We start from the raw sequence: 20,807 nt of genomic DNA on the forward strand, positions 1-20,807 counted from the left end.
AAAGTGTATGATGTGATGTAAAGTGTATGATGTCATGTAAAGTGTATGATGTCATGTAAAGTGTATGATGTCATGTAAAGTGTATGATGTCATGTAAAGTGTAAGATGTCGTGTAAAATGTATGATGTCGTGTAAAGTGTATGATGTCGTGTAAAGTGTATGATGTGATGTAAAGTGTATGATGTCATGTAAAGTGTATGATGTCGTGTAAAGTGTATGATGTGATGTAAAGTGTATGATGTCGTGTAAAGTGTAAGATGTCGTGTAAAGTGTAGGATGTCGTGTAAAGTGTATGATGTGATGTAAAGTGTAAGATGTCGTGTAAAGTGTAGGATGTCGTGTAAAGTGTATGATGTGATGTAAAGTGTATGATGTCATGTAAAGTGTATGATGTCATGTAAAGTGTATGATGTCATGTAAAGTGTATGATGTCATGTAAAGTGTATGATGTCATGTAAAGTGTATGATGTCATGTAAAGTGTAAGATGTCGTGTAAAATGTATGATGTCATGTAAAGTGTATGATGTCATGTAAAGTGTATGATGTCATGTAAAGTGTATGATGTCATGTAAAGTGTATGATGTCATGTAAAGTGTATGATGTCATGTAAAGTGTATGATGTGATGTAAAGTGTATGATGTCATGTAAAATGTATGATGTCATGTAAAGTGTATGATGTCATGTAAAGTGTATGATGTGATGTAAAGTGTATGATGTCGTGTAAAGTGTATGATGTCGTGTAAAGTGTATGATGTCATGTAAAGTGTAAGATGTCGTGTAAAGTGTATGATGTCGTGTAAAGTGTAAGATGTCGTGTAAAGTGTAAGATGTCGTGTAAAGTGTATGATGTCGTGTAATGTGTAAGATGTCGTGTAAAGTGTATGATGTCGTGTAATGTGTAAGATGTCGTGTAAAGTGTATGATGTCGTGTAAAGTGTATGATGTCGTGTAATGTGTAAGATGTCGTGTAAAGTGTATGATGTCATGTAAAGTGTATGATGCCATGTAAAGTGTATGATGTCATGTAAAGTGTATGATGTCATGTAAAGTGTATGATGTCATGTAAAGTGTATGATGCCATGTAAAATGTATGATGTCATGTAAAGTGTATGATGTCATGTAAAGTGTATGATGCCATGTAAAGTGTATGATGCCATCTAAAGTGTATGATGTCATGTAAAGTGTATGATGTCATGTAAAGTGTATGATGCCATGTAAAGTGTATGATGCCATGTAAAGTGTATGATGTCATGTAAAGTGTATGATGTCATGTAAAGTGTATGATGTCATGTAAAGTGTATGATGCCATGTAAAATGTATGATGTCATGTAAAGTGTATGATGTCATGTAAAGTGTATGATGCCATGTAAAGTGTATGATGCCATCTAAAGTGTATGATGCCATGTAAAGTGTATGATGTCATGTAAAGTGTATGATGCCATGTAAAGTGTATGATGTCATGTAAAATGTATGATGTCATGTAAAGTGTATGATGTCATGTAAAGTGTATGATGTCATGTAAAGTGTATGATGTCGTGTAAAGTGTATGATGTCATGTAAAATGTATGATGTCATGTAAAGTGTATGATGTCATGTAAAGTGTATGATGTCATGTAAAATGTATGATGTCATGTAAAGTTTATGATGTCATGTAAAGTGTATGATGTCATGTAAAGTGTATGATGTCATGTAAAGTGTATGATGCCATGTAAAGTTTATGATACCATGTAAAGTGTATTATGTCATGTAAAGTGTATGATGTCATGTAAAGTGTATGATGTCATGTAAAGTGTATGATGCCATGTAAAATGTATGATGTCATGTAAAGTGTATGATGTCATGTAAAGTGTATGATGTCATGTAAAGTGTATGATGTCGTGTAAAGTGTATGATGTCATGTAAAATGTATGATGTCATGTAAAGTGTATGATGCCATGTAAAGTTTATGATACCATGTAAAGTGTATGATGTCATGTAAGGTGTATGATGTCGTGTAAAGTGTATGATGTGATGTAAAGTGTATGATGTCATGTAAAGTGTATGATGTCATGTAAAATGTATGATGTCATGTAAAGTGTATGATGTCATGTAAAGTTTATGATGTCATGTAAAGTTTATGATGTCATGTAAAGTGTATGATGTCATGTAAAGTGTAAGATGTCATGTTGGCAAAGTTCGTATAAATCGGGGGCGTTGTGCGGTCTCTGCTGCGGGCACCAAAGCACTTGGAACCCCCCCCCCCCTTTAAAATGTGCTTGCCCCTGCGGCCAGTAAGTGCTGAAGTCCAGACTCCACTTCCCCTCCGTCATCTCTCACACAGTTCCCCCTTTTGTCACATTTTTTGTGGTTTGGGGTGAACGGCAGATTTGTCGCCCGTCAGTATTAGAGCCAGGAATACCTGGGGTGTGTAAGGTCCAGGGTGACGCCATTCTTCGCCCAGCTGAAAGCCACATCTGGGATCCCCTCGGCTTTGCATTCGAGCCCCGTTGAGGTTTTTCCGTCCCCAGGAACGGCCACTTTGCTGAGGTGAACGCCTTTCTCTATCTCCGGCTTAACTGCAGGAAACGTGAAGCGGAAAAACATTGTTGTAGTGGAGGGCAGCGGGCCCACCGGGCAGGGGGAGGGGAGGGCCAGTTTGACCCGCGGGCAAAGTACAGATGTAGCCAAGTTGATCTTGACTCTTGACAACTTGCTGCAGCGTGAGATCACACAACAAAAGCCATTGAAAAAGTCAAGATAAAGTTTCTCACCGCTGTGTATTTAATGGGTTAAAAGTCAAGATAAAGATGGCTACATCTGTACGACTTATGGGAATTAGTATTTCCAGTGATTCATCCACTGCTGTATTGCTGCATAACAAGGCAGGTTTACTGTTCAGGAACCTTGGAAAGCTGAGTGACAGCGACTAGGCAGATTTGTCACCCAGCTTTCCTAGAGTCCTGAACAGCAAATATGTCTGGCAGGGGTAAAGAGTTTGGGAAAGCTGAGTGACATCCCAGTAGAAGCTGTAATAGTACTCGGCTTTTCCAGACTCCTGAATGGCAAGTCTGCGTGGTCATGCAGCAAAACAGGAGCAGTGCAGCCATTCAGGAGTCTGGAAAAGTTGAATAGCAACCCTTGTGGATGGAATTGTTAACAAGGTGACGCAACAACTCCAGGACTTATATTATTTACTGGGAATTTTCTCATTTTGGGGGGAAATATTACTTACAACGGACAACCAGACGGGCATCGGCCTTGACGGGTGGGGGGATTCCGTTATCCACTGCGCACTCATAACGCCCAGCGTCCGTCCTCTTGGCGTCGTTGATAATGAGTCGTCCGGTGAGACCATCAACTTGCCTTTCCAAACTGGACAAATCTCGCTCCTCGTCTCCCTGTTAATGGGTAAGACACAAAATCCTTGATCGGCCTAATCACCTCGATACCAAGACCCTGACAGGGGCGGGATATACGGCGATAATGCACATCACAAATACGGGAAGCGATGTTAAATATCTTCCTTCCATGCTCAGATCTCATCACATAAAGTTACAGGCCCAAAGCCTGAGGCTGCACTACTGAGAGAATGCCTCCCAACTGTTGATATTTTTAAGCCCCACCCTCAATCCTACCAGGAACACCCACAAACCATCTCAGAAACGCCCCCTTTGGGCATATTTGCATAAATCCCACCCCCTTCTCGGTCCATTTCGCGAGACGGTTGGGAGGTCCTGATGACATCACGTCCCCTTTTTATTTCTGTCAGGCGCAGTGTTGTCATGGAAACCTTGTATAGCGGTAATTATGTGTAAACATTGATGTGGGTGTTAATCCTTCCAACCAACACATTTTTCGCAGGACTGTTCTGCGAAACGGACCACGAAGGGGCGTGGTTTAAGCAAATAAGCTCCAAAGCGGGCGTTTCCAGGAGGTTCTTGTGGGCGTTCCTGGACAAATCGGGGACAGGGCATAAAAATAACATGCTGGATGATGATTTGGATCCACACAAGGTCTCCATGACAACACTGCGCCCGATACTCAAGCCGACAAGGGACCAATGAAAGGCCATAGAGAAGCTCCGTACCAGCCATCGCCATTGAAACATTTCATAGCTGGCAGGATTGGCATCTGCAACGCACACAAGCTCCGCTCTCCCTCCCAAGTCCACTTCAGTTGGGTCAACGAGGCTGCGAATAGACGGAGAGTCTGTAAGGGGGGAAACAAAAGCGGTTAATTTTCTAAAACGTAGATGAAGCTCCACCATTGGTTAATATTGCCTCTGTAGCCCACCAATGTACAATATTGCGTCTATAAAACACGTCAGGTTTAAGGAAAGAAAAAAAAAAAGAAATGGAAACCATGGAAAAGTTGCTGTTGAGGTTGCTTTTGATGGTAATAGAAGTTCTGTCATTAATACATGAAAAGTAGCGGGTCAATGATCTGGGCTACATGGGGCATTAAGGTGCTAATGAGCCCACCATACCCACTGCAGGACACCATTGTACTCATGCTCTTACATACAGGCGTATAATAAGAAAACCAGATTTGTCAACAGCCGCTTGCTGATGGTTTCCATGTAGAGATTTTTTTTTCTACACCTCCCAGATTAAAAAAATTAAACTTAAAAATATGTGAATATAACACAAAAAGATAAGGACAATATATTACAAAGACGCCAGATGTTACATTGGTTGATTATAGAGCTAAGCCTAACCCTAAGCCTAAGCCTAGAGCGACTGGTAATCAAAGGCAGAGCTTCACTATAAAGTAACAAAAAGGACCCTAAATACAAAACACCTATTAAAAGTATTCACTAATGAGTAGCTAAGACATTGGCTGCCTGAAGGGTAATTATTTAATGTCATGGGCCACCCATTTACAATGGACCCCATTAGGTGTGGGGCTTAATGAGGCCGCAACACAATCGCCCACAAGATGCAAACATCTTTAAGGAACTGAAGATATTTGAGATATAATTGGGATTATGAGGCATATTTTCCATCATGTAAACCCTTTCAAAAACATTGGCTGATAACAGAGAACAATTACGATTTATACAACCGGAATTATTACAGAATGACTATGTATTATCTTTGTGTTTAGGGTCTTACAATGAACATCTAGCTGTACCATGGTGCTGTTCTTCCCCTCTTTGTTTTCACAGGTTACGCTATACATCCCAGAGTCGGCTCGACTAACATTCCAAATCTCCAGAGAGCCGGCTCCTTTAAGGTGGTGTCTATGAGCTCCTTCTGCAAAAAAAAAAAATATATATATAGGGCCCGGTCAGCATCATTTATTTCTTTATTACATAAGCAATCAGATAAAATGTGACCCTACAATAATAGGAAAAAACTTGATGGCATTATATAGAATATTTTTGAAATGAGGTGTAATACTACAGTGTGACCTCCAGATGTCACTGTTGTAACTCCCATTGTAAAGAGTTGGATCATTGGCTTTCTCTATAAGGTGCAGCCAGGGAACGAACACCTTCAGGCTATAAAGTTTGAGAGTATGTTTTTAAAAGGGTAGGGGGATTATTTAGTAATGCATCACACGACTGTGGTAACCGAATGCCGCAGCATATGCACATTCATGAAAAGCTGACATAACCTTTACAACGCTATATACTCGACATTAAAAATGATTGCGTATTGTTTCGTGACTTTCATTGTCCGCCGATTGTCAGCGATAACTTTAAGGATGGATTTTCATGACGCTGCAGCCTCAGTCACTACTGAAAGGGATGAAAGGTGAGTATCTAAGAACCTCTTGTGCCTCAGAGACATCACAGGGTCCTTATAAATTCATGAGGATTTGACAGTAATTGATTGTGTCTTACAAATAGTGGCCAAGTGCTCACTGTATAGAACATATAGAGAGATGGATTTTTGTGCCCCCTCTATTTTTATGTATTTTTTCCGTGATAACTTGAATTAATAGATAGATCAAAGTGCAGGGAACACACAGATTGTGTCTCCCTTGCACCCCCTTACAATCAGTCCCGATATATCATAATGATCACAATATTCCCTGGCTAAATGCTGATATGGAACCCATGTGGTTAAAAAGGGGTTAAGACAAGTCATAATAAAGTCAAAGGGTCTTAAAAGGACTGCCTGATTTGTAAACCCATATACCTATTAGGATATTCTGAGTTAATAGAGGGGGGGGGGTCACCCGGCCAGGACCCTCGTCTACAAGCCGGAGCAAAGAGCAAATATAAAGAGTGTCTCTTTCTCTGGAGGACATGGCATCTCCACAGACAACTTATAAAAAAAAACACCAACTGTGTAATGCTTAATTTCCCCTCTGGAGGCGCTGCAGGCACATTAAGAACTTGTCGCTGGATTCCCTCACAAATTACAGTTTAAAACTGGAGGTCCAAGAAGCAGGACATTGTTTATACCCTCTCACCTCTATTCAGTATTTGCCCTCGTAGACTCCATGTGTAGTTGACCTCCGCAGGGTTGGCTAGGATGTATAATGGGATGAGGGCTGCACCGTGCTCCACAGCCTGGACAACCTTTGGCTGCTCATTAGTGAATTCTGGTGGAACTGAAACACGAGTCGATGTTCAGAACATTCTCCATCTACATTGAATTAGGTGGTCTTCAACAAAAGTTATGGCCAGAGAGATAAAACACATGGATATAATTGGCCAATTGGGTTGTTTTCCACCAAGGTGGCTACATGTAGTACCATCATCATCTCACTAATTTGTCCATTCACCTCCATATCTGGTCTGAACTTTACTTGCTCTTTACAAGCCACACGCAAGGAAATATCTCACCTATGGTTAATAAGATGTCTCCTTCTCAGGGGACCGTTAGTTGCCCTACACCATAAAAATTACTTTGCGTAAGAGTATAGACCAAGAACCAAATTCGTGGGTGTTGATCTCAACCCGGTTAAAATTGAGTTTTGTGCAAGTCAACCATTGGGCTGAGTTCTACTGGTCTCATGAGAAGTGTAGACACAACTGGTGGTACTCACACAGAACATTAAGCTTGTAGAAGGTGTTGACAGTCTCACTCAAGGCTCTGCTATACGCCTCACAGGAGACGCGTTTTCCATTGTCTGCGGAGGTCACCATTAATGTGACGCTGCTGGAAGTTGACTTTCCACCATATTCTACGTTCCTCATCCCCAGGTTCCTTCCATTCAAACTGATGAAGAGAGATGCCATGTTATTGAGTTGTCCGTTGGATGGGTGGTTGGTCGCATAGTTGGGTGGGTAGTTAGATAGTTGGTTTGGTGGTCGGTTCAGTGGTTGGTTGGTCATATGGGTAGATAATTGGGTGATTGGTTGGCTGGTTGGGTGATTGGTTAGTTTGGTGGTTTGTTGGGTGGTCAGTTGGGTGGTTGGCTGGTAGAGTGTTAGGTTATGTGATGGGATGGTGGGTTATAAGGTTGGTTGGTTGGTTGGTTGGGTGCTTGTTAGGGTGAAGGGTTAAGTGAATGGGTGGTTGGTTGGCTGGTTGTGTGGGTAGTCCATTGGTTTAATTGCTGTGTCGTTGGTTGGTTGGTTGGTTGGTTGGTTGGTTGGTTGGTAGGGTGTTTGGTTACGTGATTGTGTGGTGGGTTGGATGGTTGGCCCAGACATATATAACGAAAAGGTAATACAACTCACATGACTCCATCCTTGATCCAGGATATTGTTGCTTCTGGATTACTGCTGCCTGTCCTGCACTCCAGAGTGATGGGGCTTCCACGTTTATAATCTTTAGGTGGGTTTATTATTTTAACATCAATAGGAGGAACTAAATGAGAAGAACAAGATACTAAGACCTGAGGATCTCCATGTGGGGCAACATGGTCAAAAAACCCAACCATTTAAAATATCCACTGTGTCCCCCACCCCTTCCCCATGTCATGTTGTCCCAATTTCCGATATTTACCGCTCCCCTGCCATGATATGTTCCGATTCCCATGTTCATACCAATCCTAACCATTGTTGTTCCCACTACCTTACCAAATTGTTCCCATGCCCAGTAATTGAAATGACCTCTAGGTAGTCTAGATAGATAGAACCGGGTGACTCACACTGGACGAGGAGCTTCGTGCTGGCAGTCAGCATGTTCTTCCCGCCATCATTGGTGGAATTGCACCGGTAAGTTGCCTGGTTGTCGCTTGGCACCGTTTCAATGATGATTTCCCTGGAGACAATCTTCCCTGCAGAAATCATCCTCCCATCTGACAAGGTCTTCTTATCCTGAATATGAAGTTTTTGGATCTTTTTGTCATTATCAATATTACCTGTGAGCATTCGCACAACATCTTAAGGAGGATTTTTTCCTAATCCAATGCTCTCGAAACAAATGCTCCTCACCAGAAAAAGTTACGTTTTCCTCATAGCTGTGGGCACAAAAGTTCCCAAGGGAAAGGGCCCAGAAATGCCAATAAGGGGCTAGAAAGGAGTCCCACCAACTTTTCAGACACAGGTTAATTCCTGCGGAGTCAGGTGCCTCCAGGAAGAGTATCACATGACCTGAATAGCTCACATGACTGGGACACAAGTTCTCCAAATCTTTTTACCTTAAGCCAGGTGAGCCGAGGTGCTGGGTGACCACCGCTGGAGAAACAGGTTATCTTGATACGTGTTCCAGCTCGAAAACGAGTGTCCAACGGTGGAGCCTCAATCCAGATCTTTTGAGGAGGATCTGAAAATCAATTTGTGCTACCAACATTAACCCTTTAAGAAATGGACCAATGACAGTGAGAAGCCTCCCTGTTAGTAGAAGCAGTTGTAATGACCGCATCACTGGGGTCCAATCAGCGTCGGACTGGGGTCCCCCAGGCCCACCAGAGGGAATGATTCTAAGGGCCCATTCACCATCTCTACAGAATGCGTGCACATCTACTCATTGTACACATAGGACATATCGCCAATAGGGTCCTTTTGGGACCCATGATTGTGTCAGGGCCTGGGCCCACCGGAGGATCCTCTGGTGGGCCTGTCCGACCCTGGGTCCAATACTTCTTAAGTTGTCACCGGCAGCAACGATCTGGCATCATCTAGTTAAGCCTGGTTTCTGGGTCACCTCTGTTTTTAAAGGGGCCCTCAAGATAAATGTAATGTTAGACAAATCTGATTACTAAGGCTACAGGCTCTGCCGGGAGACGCCCGGTGTGACAACTGGCCAGCTGGTTTCCTTCATCTCTGAGTCATTTGAGACAGCTTAGTTGCTATAGATACAGTGTCTGACAGTTTTATGGGGTTGCCAGGCAGCATATCCCTAGCAACCAGTCTGTTTATGATTGCTCAGGTCTGATCCTTACACTTTTTTTCTACTTTTTACGGCTGTATTAATCAGATTTTTTTTTTTGTAATAATAAATGTAGATGAAGAACCCCATTTCTGCTTCATTATACCCATACAGATCTTTGTCCTGTATTTACTACTTACAATGTACGCTGAGCTGGACGCTGTTCGCCTTGGTGTAGAGAAGAGCCTCGTTAAAAGCCTCACAGGTCAGCGACATGCCGTTATGTTCCCTCTGAACCACTGTGGTAATATTCGACATCGTGATCTTCCCTCCGTGATCTGACTGGAGAGAAAATAGATAGATAGATAGATAGATAGATAGATAGATAGATAGATAGATAGATAGATAGATAGATAGATAGATAGATAGATAGATAGATAGATAGATAGATAGATATGAGATAGATAGATAGATAGATAGATAGATAGATAGATAGATATGAGATAGATAGATAGATAGATAGATAGATAGATAGATAGATAGATAGATAGATAGATAGATAGATAGATAGATAGATAGATAGATAGATATGAGATAGATAGATAGATAGATAGATAGATAGATAGATAGATAGATAGATAGATAGATAGATAGATAGATAGATAGATATGAGATAGATAGATAGATAGATAGATAGATAGATAGATAGATAGATAGATAGATAGATAGATAGATAGATGATAGATAGATAGATAGATAGATAGATAGATAGATAGATAGATAGATAGATAGATAGATAGATAGATAGATAGATAGATAGATAGATAGATAATTACTCACATCAGTTACAGTGACTTCGGTGTTCTCCAGCTCTGCGGCCCCCAGCCACCAGCGGATATATACGGGGGGATGACTTGATGAAGTGAAACAGGAGAACGATAGAGACTTATTCTCTGGACTATTGACTGAGCCGAGAATTGTGACTTTGGTGGGAAGAACTGAGGGAGAAACAGATAAATAATATATAAATGCGGTGGACTCAGCTCAGAATCTTCTGTGGCCACTTATGTGTTAGGATAGCCCTGCATGGAGAGACCCGCTGTGTAATGAGGGGCAGGGAGGCTTCCTGTAACAGTCCATACCCTCCCCCTCCCCAATAGAAAATATATATTTTCTTAAACTTTTTAATTTCCATTGCTTTGAATGAATATAATCCTTATTAGATTAGTGGGGGCCCTTTTTTTACTATGAAAAGCATCAGTGGCCAACGGTGGTGGAAAGTGGTACTGCAAGAGACAAGCTTGTGTACTCCAAATAAAAGAAACATCCCCAGAACAAGAAACTCTCCTATTTTAATTAGCAAACAGGTCTTAAGCATAAAACATTATATCATAGTAGATTATATTACATTATATTATTTCATAGTAGATTATATTACATTATATTATATATTATTTCATAGTAGATTATATTACATTATATTATTTCATAGTAGATTATATTACATTATATTATTTCATAGTAGATTATATTACATTATATTATTTCATAGTAGATTATATTACATTATATTATATATTATTTCATAGTAGATTATATTACATTATATTATTTCATAGTAGATTATATTACATTATATTATATATTATTTCATAGTAGATTATATTATCAGTGGCGTAACTACCGCGGTAGCAGCAGTAGCGGCTGCTACGGGGCCCGGGGCTTGAGGGGGCCCGGTGGCGCCGCTAGCAGCCGTTATGGCTACTACAGCGGTAGCGCCGCTACTGTGGGGCCCGCGACGCCGAGCCTTACACAGGCCCTCTCATGCCTGTAGGTGTCGCTAGCACCGGAGGGGGCCCCAGTGCTAGCGGCAGCCAAATACATGTATTAGCACTGAATGGCCGGGCATGTTCCGTGCCTGACCATCCAGTGCCTTACAATGACACTGATTGGCTAGCGGCGCGATGACATCATCGCGCCGCTTCCATGCTTGGAAGGTGCTGATTGGCGGGGCAAGTCATTCTGCCCCGCCAATCGGCGTCATTGGAGGACGCTCGTTCAGCTCCTGCAGACATGCTCAGAAGAGAGCATGTCTGCATCGCCAGTGAACAGCGTGGGAACCGGCGAATGTGAGTATGTCAAGTTTTTTTTTTCCCCCTCATAAAAATGTGAATGGCATTATCTATAGTGGGGGGGGGGTCATCTTTATGTGGGCTATTATATATAGGGGGTCTATATGTGGGGCAGTAGCTACAGGGGGGTCTATATGTGGGGCAGTAGCTACAGGGGGGTCTATATGTGGGGCAGTAGCTACAGGGGGGTCTATATGTGGGGTAGTAGCTACAGGGGGGTCTATATGTGGGGTAGTAGCTACAGGGGGGTCTATATGTGGTTGTGTGGGCCATTATATACAGGGGGCTCTATATGTGGGCCATTATATACAGGGGGGTCTATATGTGGGGGTGTGGGCCACTATATACAGGGGGCTCTATATGTGGGCCATTATATACAGGGGGCTCTATATGTGGGCCACTATATACAGGTGGGGGTCTATATGTGGGCCACTATATACAGGGGGGTCTATATGTGGGCCACTATATACAGGGGGGTCTATATGTGGGACACTATATACAGGGGTGGGTTACCTGTGGGGCACTATATACAGGGGGGTCTATATGTGGGACACTATATACAGGGGTGGGTTACCTGTGGGGCACTATATACAGGGGGGTCTATATGTGGGACACTATATACAGGGGTGGGTTACCTGTGGGGCACTAGCAACAGGGTGGCTATATGTAGTGCACAGTCTACAGGGGTGGGCTATATGTGGGACACTATATACAGGGGAGCTATATGTGAGACACTATATACAGAGGTGGGCTATACGTGGAGCACTAACTATAGGGGAAGCTATATGTAGGGCAGCACGGTGGCTCAGTGGTTAGCACTATTGCCTTGCAGCTCTGGAGTCCATATGTGGGCACTATCTATAGGGGCTTCTATGTAGGTCACTATCTACAGGGGGCATGTTGTGTGTTTGTGACAGTTATATTTAGATGTGTTGAGAATTTTAACTTTGTTTATAGGAGCAGAAATGTTTTAAAAGTGAGAAGCTGAAGACATCTGAACGGAAAACTGCAGAAATGGGTCATGGCCGGGAGAAATCCATCATAGATGTCTGTACCGGAGGGAGAAGAAAATAACTACAATCTGAGACGTCACCGGTGAGTCACTTAATGTAAATGTTTATTCTGCCTCTAATCAGTATTGTAGTCACTGTATGATCTGCAGCGAGATGATGGTGATAGGATTTTTTTTGTGAAACCGCATCTCCCAGCATATCCTTACCATTGTTCAGGCCATGCTGGGAGCTGTAGTTTTACGCCGTACAAACCTATACGCAGTGGCGTAACTACCGCTATAGCAGCCGTAGCGACTTCTACAGAGCCTGCAGCATGAGGGGGCCCGTGCCACCCGTCGGCACGGCCCCCTCCCATGGCCGCAGGCTCCGCTAGCAGCCGCTATAGCTGCTACAGCGCGACGCCACTGAAGGGGTTGTTCCTACATAAGACATGTATCCCCTATCCACAGGATAGGGGATACATGTGTGATCGCTGGCAGGGATGAGGAGAACAGGGGACCAAAAGTCCCCCCTAAGTTCTCCATGACAAACCTCAGACTCCCGGGGTCTGTGTCGGCAGCTCCGTAGAAATGAATGGAGCGCCGGTCGCGCTTGTGCGCATGCGTGACTAGCGCTCCTTTCATTTTTATTGAACTGCGCAGACGCCGGAAGTCCGAGGTTAGTCATGGAGAACTTCGGGGGACTTTCGGTCCCCCGTTCTCCTTATCGCTGCCAGCGATCACACATGTATCCCCTATCCTGTGGATAGGGGATGCATGTCTTTTGTAGGACAAACTATAGGCCGTTTTTTTTGGGGGGGGGGGCTATATGGCGTTATCTACAGAGGGGTTCTGTATGGCGTTATCTACAGGGGGGGCTGTATGGCGTTATCTACAGGGGGGGCTGTATGGCGTTATCTACAGAGGGGGTCTGTATGGCGTTATCTACAGAGGGGGTCTGTATGGCGTTATCTACAGGGGGGCTGTATGGCGTTATCTGCAGGGGGCTGTGTATGGTGCTATCTATAGGGGGGCGCTGTGTGGTGGAATCTATAGGGAGGCACTATCTACAAGGGGGGGGGTTGTGTGATTCCCAGCAGAGGGGGGGCCCCAGTCAAAAGTTTGCTATGGGGCCCAGTCTTTCCTAGTTACGCCCCTGTATATTATACTAGTATAGAAAACCCGTTACACGGGTTTTCTAGCAAAAGGAATGATGTTATGTATTTGTAAAAAATATTATAAAAAAATATAAGTGTATGTTAAAAACTAATTACCAAATTTTAAACCTAAGAAAAATACGGAAGCGTTTGCTGAATAATAGATTATTCACCCAGGATAAAGGTATAATGTAGTAGTGTTACCTGCAGTCCTATGTAACACCACAGATAACACAGTGATAGCTCTCTGAGTACAGATAATGTAGTAGATGTTACCTGCAGTCCTATGTAACACCACAGATAACACAGTGATAGCTCTCTGAGTACAGATAATGTAGTAGTGTTACCTGCAGTCCTATGTAACACCACAGATAACAGTGCTAACTCTCTGAGTACAGATAATGTAGTAGATGTTACCTGCAGTCCTATGTAACACCACAGATAACACAGTGATAATTCTCTGAGTACAGATAATGTAGTAGTGTTAACTGCAGTCCTATGTAACACCACAGATAACACAGGGATAACTCTCTGATTACAGATAATGTAGTAGTGTTACCTGCAGTCCTATGTAACACCACAGATAACAGTGCTAACTCTCTGATTACAGATAATGTAGTAGATGTTACCTGCAGTCCTATGTAACACCACAGATAACACAGTGATAACTCTCTGATTACAGATAATGTAGTAGATGTTACCTGCAGTCCTATGTAACACCACAGATAACACAGTGATAACTCTCTGAGTACAGATAATGTAGTAGATGTTACCTGCAGTCCTATGTAACACCACAGATAACACAGTGATAACTCTCTGAGTACAGATAATGTAGTCGTGTTACCTGCAGTCCTATGTAACACCAGAGATAACACAGTGATAACTCTCTGAGTACAGATAATGTAGTAGATGTTACCTGCAGTCCTATGTAACACCACAGATAACACAGTGATAACTCTCTGAGTACAGATAATGTAGTAGATGTTACCTGCAGTCCTATGTAACACCACAGATAACACAGTGATAACTCTCTGAGCACAGATAATGTAGTAGATGTTACCTGCAGTCCTATGTAACACCACAGATAACAGTGATAACTCTCTTATTACAGATAATGTAGTCATGTTACCTGCAGTCCTATGTAACACCACAGATAACAGTGATAACTCTCTGATTACAGATAATGTAGTAGATGTTACCTGCAGTCCTATGTAACACCACAGATAACACAGTGATGACTCTCTGAGTACAGATAATGTAGTAGTGATACCTGCAGTCCTATGTAACACCACAGATAACACAGTGATAACTTTCTGAGTACAGATAATGTAGTAGATGTTACCTGCAGTCCTATGTAACACCACAGATAACACAGTGATAACTCTCTGAGTACAGATAATGTAGTAGATGTTACCTGCAGTCCTATGTAACACCACAGATAACACAGTGATAACTCTCTGATTACAGATAATGTAGTAGATGTTTCCTGCAGTCCTATGTAACACCACAGATAACACAGTGATAACTCTCTAATTACATATAATGTAGTAGATGTTACTTGCAGTCCTATGTAACACCAAAGATAACACAGTGATAACTCCCTGAGTACAGATAATGTAGTAGTGTTACCTGCAGTCCTATGTAACACCACAGATAACAGTGATAACTCTCTGATTACAGATAATGTAGTAATGTTACCTGCAGTCCTATGTAACACCACAGATAACAGTGATAACTCTCTGATTACAGATGATGTAGTAATGTTACCTGCAGTCCTATGTAACACCACAGATAACACAGTGATAACTCTCTGAGTACAGATAATGTAGATGTTACCTGCAGTCCTATGTAACACCACAGATAACACAGTGATAACTTTCTGAGTACAGATAATGTAGTAGATGTTACCTGCAGTCCTATGTAACACCACAGATAACACAGTGATAACTCTCTGAGTACAGATAATGTAGTAGATGTTACCTGCAGTCCTATGTAACACCACAGATAACACAGTGATAACTCTCTGATTACAGATAATGTAGTAGATGTTTCCTGCAGTCCTATGTAACACCACAGATAACACAGTGATAACTCTCTAATTACATATAATGTAGTAGATGTTACTTGCAGTCCTATGTAACACCAAAGATAACACAGTGATAACTCCCTGAGTACAGATAATGTAGTAGTGTTACCTGCAGTCCTATGTAACACCACAGATAACAGTGATAACTCTCTGATTACAGATAATGTAGTAATGTTACCTGCAGTCCTATGTAACACCACAGATAACAGTGATAACTCTCTGATTACAGATGATGTAGTAATGTTACCTGCAGTCCTATGTAACACCACAGATAACACAGTGATAACTCTCTGAGTACAGATAATGTAGATGTTACCTGCAGTCCTATGTAACACCACAGATAACACAGTGATAACTCTCTGAGTACAGATAATGTAGTCGTGTTACCTGCAGTCCTATGTAACACCACAGATAACAGTGACAACTCTCTGATTACAGATAATGTAGTAGATGTTACCTGCAGTCCTATGTAACACCACAGATAACACAGTGATAACTCTCTGATTACAGATAATGTAGTAGATGTTACCTGCAGTCCTATGTAACACCACAGATAACACAGTGATAACTCTCTGAGTACAGATAATGTAGTAGATGTTACCTGCAGTCCTATGTAACACCACAGATAACAGTGATAACTCTCTTATTACAGATAATGTAGTCATGTTACCTGCAGTCCTATGTAACACCACAGATAACAGTGATAACTCTCTGATTACAGATAATGTAGTAGATGTTACCTGCAGTCCTATGTAACACCACAGATAACACAGTGATGACTCTCTGAGTACAGATAATGTAGTAGTGATACCTGCAGTCCTATGTAACACCACAGATAACACAGTGATAACTTTCTGAGTACAGATAATGTAGTAGATGTTACCTGCAGTCCTATGTAACACCACAGATAACACAGTGATAACTCTCTGATTACAGATAATGTAGTAGATGTTTCCTGCAGTCCTATGTAACACCACAGAAAACACAGTGATAACTCCCTGAGTACAGATAATGTAGTAGTGTTACCTGCAGTCCTATGTAACACCACAGATAACACAGTGATAACTCTCTGAGTACAGATAATGTAGTAGATATTACCTGCAGTCCTATGTAACACCACAGATAACACAGTGATAACTCTCTGAGTACAGATAATGTAGTAGATGTTACCTGCAGTCCTATGTAACACCACAGATAACACAGTGATAACTCTCTGATTACAGATAATGTAGTAGATGTTTCCTGCAGTCCTATGTAACACCACAGATAACACAGTGATAACTCTCTAATTACATATAATGTAGTAGATGTTACTTGCAGTCCTATGTAACACCAAAGATAACACAGTGATAACTCCCTGAGTACAGATAATGTAGTAGTGTTACCTGCAGTCCTATGTAACACCACAGATAACAGTGATAACTCTCTGATTACAGATAATGTAGTAATGTTACCTGCAGTCCTATGTAACACCACAGATAACAGTGATAACTCTCTGATTACAGATGATGTAGTAATGTTACCTGCAGTCCTATGTAACACCACAGATAACACAGTGATAACTCTCTGAGTACAGATAATGTAGATGTTACCTGCAGTCCTATGTAACACCACAGATAACACAGTGATAACTCTCTGAGTACAGATAATGTAGTCGTGTTACCTGCAGTCCTATGTAACACCACAGATAACAGTGACAACTCTCTGATTACAGATAATGTAGTAGATGTTACCTGCAGTCCTATGTAACACCACAGATAACACAGTGATAACTCTCTGATTACAGATAATGTAGTAGATGTTACCTGCAGTCCTATGTAACACCACAGATAACACAGTGATAACTCTCTGAGTACAGATAATGTAGTAGATGTTACCTGCAGTCCTATGTAACACCACAGATAACAGTGATAACTCTCTTATTACAGATAATGTAGTCATGTTACCTGCAGTCCTATGTAACACCACAGATAACAGTGATAACTCTCTGATTACAGATAATGTAGTAGATGTTACCTGCAGTCCTATGTAACACCACAGATAACACAGTGATGACTCTCTGAGTACAGATAATGTAGTAGTGATACCTGCAGTCCTATGTAACACCACAGATAACACAGTGATAACTTTCTGAGTACAGATAATGTAGTAGATGTTACCTGCAGTCCTATGTAACACCACAGATAACACAGTGATAACTCTCTGATTACAGATAATGTAGTAGATGTTTCCTGCAGTCCTATGTAACACCACAGAAAACACAGTGATAACTCCCTGAGTACAGATAATGTAGTAGTGTTACCTGCAGTCCTATGTAACACCACAGATAACACAGTGATAACTCTCTGAGTACAGATAATGTAGTAGATATTACCTGCAGTCCTATGTAACACCACAGATAGCACAGTGATAACTCTCTGATTACAGATAATGTAGTAGACGTTACCTGCAGTCCTCTGTAACACCACAGATAACACACAGTGATAACTCTGAGTACAGATAATGTAGTAGATGCACATACAGAAATATATACACATACATATATAGGCACTTAGATACATCAATACACACACACAAAGACACTTATACACACATACTGGAACTTATACACACACAAACACAGAGACACACAGACAAATAGAGGCACAAACAACAGACAGACTGAGCACTCACATCTCCTTCCTCACAGGCTTCTTGTAGGTCGGGCTGTGGGCGGAGCTAACTGTTCCTCGTACACCACGTCCTTGCCAAATATATATATGATTATATCATAGTAGATTGTATTACATTATATGATTTTATATTACAGTACATGACATTACAGTAAATTATTTAATATTATTTTATAGTACATTATTACTAATATTAATAGATTATATTATGTTATTTTATATCACAGTAGATTAGATTATTTTAGGTTATATTATGTCATAGTATATTATATTACATTGTATTTTTTTATCATAGTATATTATATTACATTACATTATTTTACACTATATTATATCATATCACATTACATTTTATTATTTTATATCATGGTAGATTATATGACATTATATTGTACTATATTATATTATGCATGTAGGGCAGCAGTATCTATAGAATATGGCTAACCATTATTTAGTAGGTTTTATTACATTTCATACAACATATAAGAACCGTACAGTGATACTCCGCCCATTTAAAGGTCACACCATCCCCTGAGTTGAAACCTATAGAAGACACTCACAAAGAACATCAAGAGTGATGCTGGCTCGGAGGACCACCGGTGTCACATGATTGACAGCCTCACAGCTTATAACGGCTTGATTATGTTCCGGCTTGACATTTATTGTCAGGGAACTTCTAGACAGTCTTTTGTTATTGTCCGTCTCCCAACGGTTGTACACCACCTCATCATTCTGGAGGAAAAAGAAGAGAAGTGAAGAAGGAATTTCAATTATTTTATAATTTAACATGTAAAATTAGAGCCAGGTCCATATTATGGAAGCAAAGATAACATTGGTGGGGGGTGGGGGGGGGGCTTCACACCCGCTATAGAAAACAAGAGTAAGACCACAAGAGCCCATCAAATTTTACGTTATGTTTATTTTTTTTTAACTTAAAGGAATTGTCCGAATTCGAAAACTGTATTTTAAATTCCCTATTAAGGATTTCTGAGTTACTATAGGGGGTCCCTCATTCAGGAACCTCATGTCTTGGCCATGGTGGAGAATGGTTACAAAGAAGGTCTCTGTCTATGGAGGACCCGTCCTGTAATGCATTATAAGGAAAGCCTGTTGATTTCAATGAGATATGTGCAATACTTAATTTCCCCTGTGGTGGCGCTGCAGGGAAATAGAATACTTGCAGCCAAATTGTCTCTTAGATTACATGTGTTCGCTGGAGGTCCCAACTGCAGGACAACTGTAATTAGTTTATTATTAAGGAACCATTCTAACAAAAAAAGGGATTGGCCAAAGTCGGGAACCCCTTTAATAGCTAATATGACCACAGTAACAACCGGAAAACTCACTTTTAACCACTGCAGGGTTGCCAAAGGATTTCCACTATAGGAGGTACAGGCCAGCGTCAAGGTTTCCTCAGACTTGACAGATTGTCCTTCGTAACCATGTATGGTAGGGACGTTAGGAGGGACTATAGAGGGGAACGAGAAAAAAGAGAAAATTATTGGAACAAAAAATACAGTCAGCAAATTAAGGCCTTAAAATGTGAAAACAATGGAAGCGGCCATCTTTTCAATATGGTATTCTTGAGTGACTGCTCACTCTAATGAATTGTTCTTTCTGGTTGAGTCAAAGTCTTATTGGCTGAGTCCAACCAAATAAGTAGCTGTGGGGCATTGAGGTTTCAGTATGGAGACCATCCCACCTCCTCTTTCTCAAGACTAAATACTATAGACGTTACAGTTTTGTAGGGGATTCTTATGGGCATCTTACATTTATGTGGGATGGCAGAACCGTCCCCCCCATTAGTGGCGCCAGATATGCATGGCCAATGCTCATTTCCCCCTACCTCTGTAGACTCATAATCTTGCTTGTCCTCTAAAAAAATCAATACTTCAATACTTATGGAACATCTATCATATATGGCCAGCTAATTATCAATATGATCCTACAGATGGGATATTTTGGTAACCGAGATGTGTATGGTGGGTACAGTATAGCATTGTCTCACACAGCACATTCATGGTGAAGCTCACGGTCAGTGGTGTCTGAAGAGCCGGATTTAGCGCAGAGCAGACGAGTAGATTTCCATTATCTGTACTTTGTGGGGTGACCCTGTGAGGGGAGAAAATTATAACTGTTGTTTATATACAAGTTATCAACACGCTTGATGACTTTAGGTGGCCAGTTCTAGGTCTAATCTTGGTTCATCAATATTAGGCAAGCCAAACTGATCTAGTTGTATGGCCTACACAAATTAAAATGAAAATCTATCAAAATAATCTTACAATGTGTGGTGCAGGAAGGTGTGCAGACATCAGTGGAGTGATTACGGTGCCCATTGCGGTTCCCTTTGTGATACCCAAATTGTATTAGTCGTGCTTTCAGCATTCAGTCACCCTTTAGGCACTCACATATTGTGTTGGCAATTTCTAGTGACACAATATCTACATATTATTCAGACAGCACCTGCAGCTGTTACAACCAAACTGTGGTGCCATCAACCAGCTGCAGAAGGGGCTATATTCTGAGTTTAAAGGGCTTAGCTGCCTTACACAATACCGTACCCCCTGCTTTC

General features: G+C 41.3%; 2 protein-coding genes across 5 annotated transcripts in view; one reads left to right on the forward strand and one right to left on the reverse strand.

The window, feature by feature from the left end:
• Positions 1-20,338, reverse strand: part of NPHS1 (NPHS1 adhesion molecule, nephrin) — a 36,232-nt gene extending 15,894 nt beyond the window's left edge. For 2 of the 3 annotated variants that reach the window (XM_075840449.1, XM_075840448.1), the window contains exons 1-14: positions 20,241-20,338; positions 19,579-19,700; positions 18,793-18,964; positions 10,035-10,192; positions 9,395-9,536; positions 8,524-8,648; positions 8,032-8,200; positions 7,619-7,748; positions 6,982-7,154; positions 6,403-6,543; positions 5,094-5,234; positions 4,067-4,188; positions 3,212-3,377; positions 2,399-2,555 (exon numbers count right to left, since the gene is read on the reverse strand). In XM_075840449.1, the coding sequence (XP_075696564.1) occupies positions 2,399-2,555; positions 3,212-3,377; positions 4,067-4,188; positions 5,094-5,234; positions 6,403-6,543; positions 6,982-7,154; positions 7,619-7,748; positions 8,032-8,200; positions 8,524-8,648; positions 9,395-9,536; positions 10,035-10,192; positions 18,793-18,964; positions 19,579-19,700; positions 20,241-20,253 (1,931 nt within the window). In that variant the 5' untranslated portion in view covers positions 20,254-20,338. Of the gene's footprint in view, positions 1-2,398; positions 2,556-3,211; positions 3,378-4,066; positions 4,189-5,093; positions 5,235-6,402; positions 6,544-6,981; positions 7,155-7,618; positions 7,749-8,031; positions 8,201-8,523; positions 8,649-9,394; positions 9,537-10,034; positions 10,193-18,792; positions 18,965-19,578; positions 19,701-20,240 lie in introns of those variants that run through there. The other variant, XM_075840450.1, reaches the window with a different exon arrangement.
• Positions 11,264-20,807, forward strand: part of KIRREL2 (kirre like nephrin family adhesion molecule 2) — a 93,158-nt gene continuing 83,614 nt past the window's right edge. The window contains exons 1-2 of one of the 2 annotated variants that reach the window (XM_075840453.1): positions 11,264-11,323; positions 12,284-12,421. The gene's annotated coding sequence lies outside the window, so the exon portion shown is untranslated. Of the gene's footprint in view, positions 11,328-12,283; positions 12,422-20,807 lie in introns of both variants that reach the window. The other variant, XM_075840454.1, reaches the window with a different exon arrangement.

Source organism: Rhinoderma darwinii, chromosome 10 (assembly GCF_050947455.1).
Source record: "Rhinoderma darwinii isolate aRhiDar2 chromosome 10, aRhiDar2.hap1, whole genome shotgun sequence".
Taxonomy (NCBI): Eukaryota; Metazoa; Chordata; class Amphibia; order Anura; family Rhinodermatidae; genus Rhinoderma; species Rhinoderma darwinii.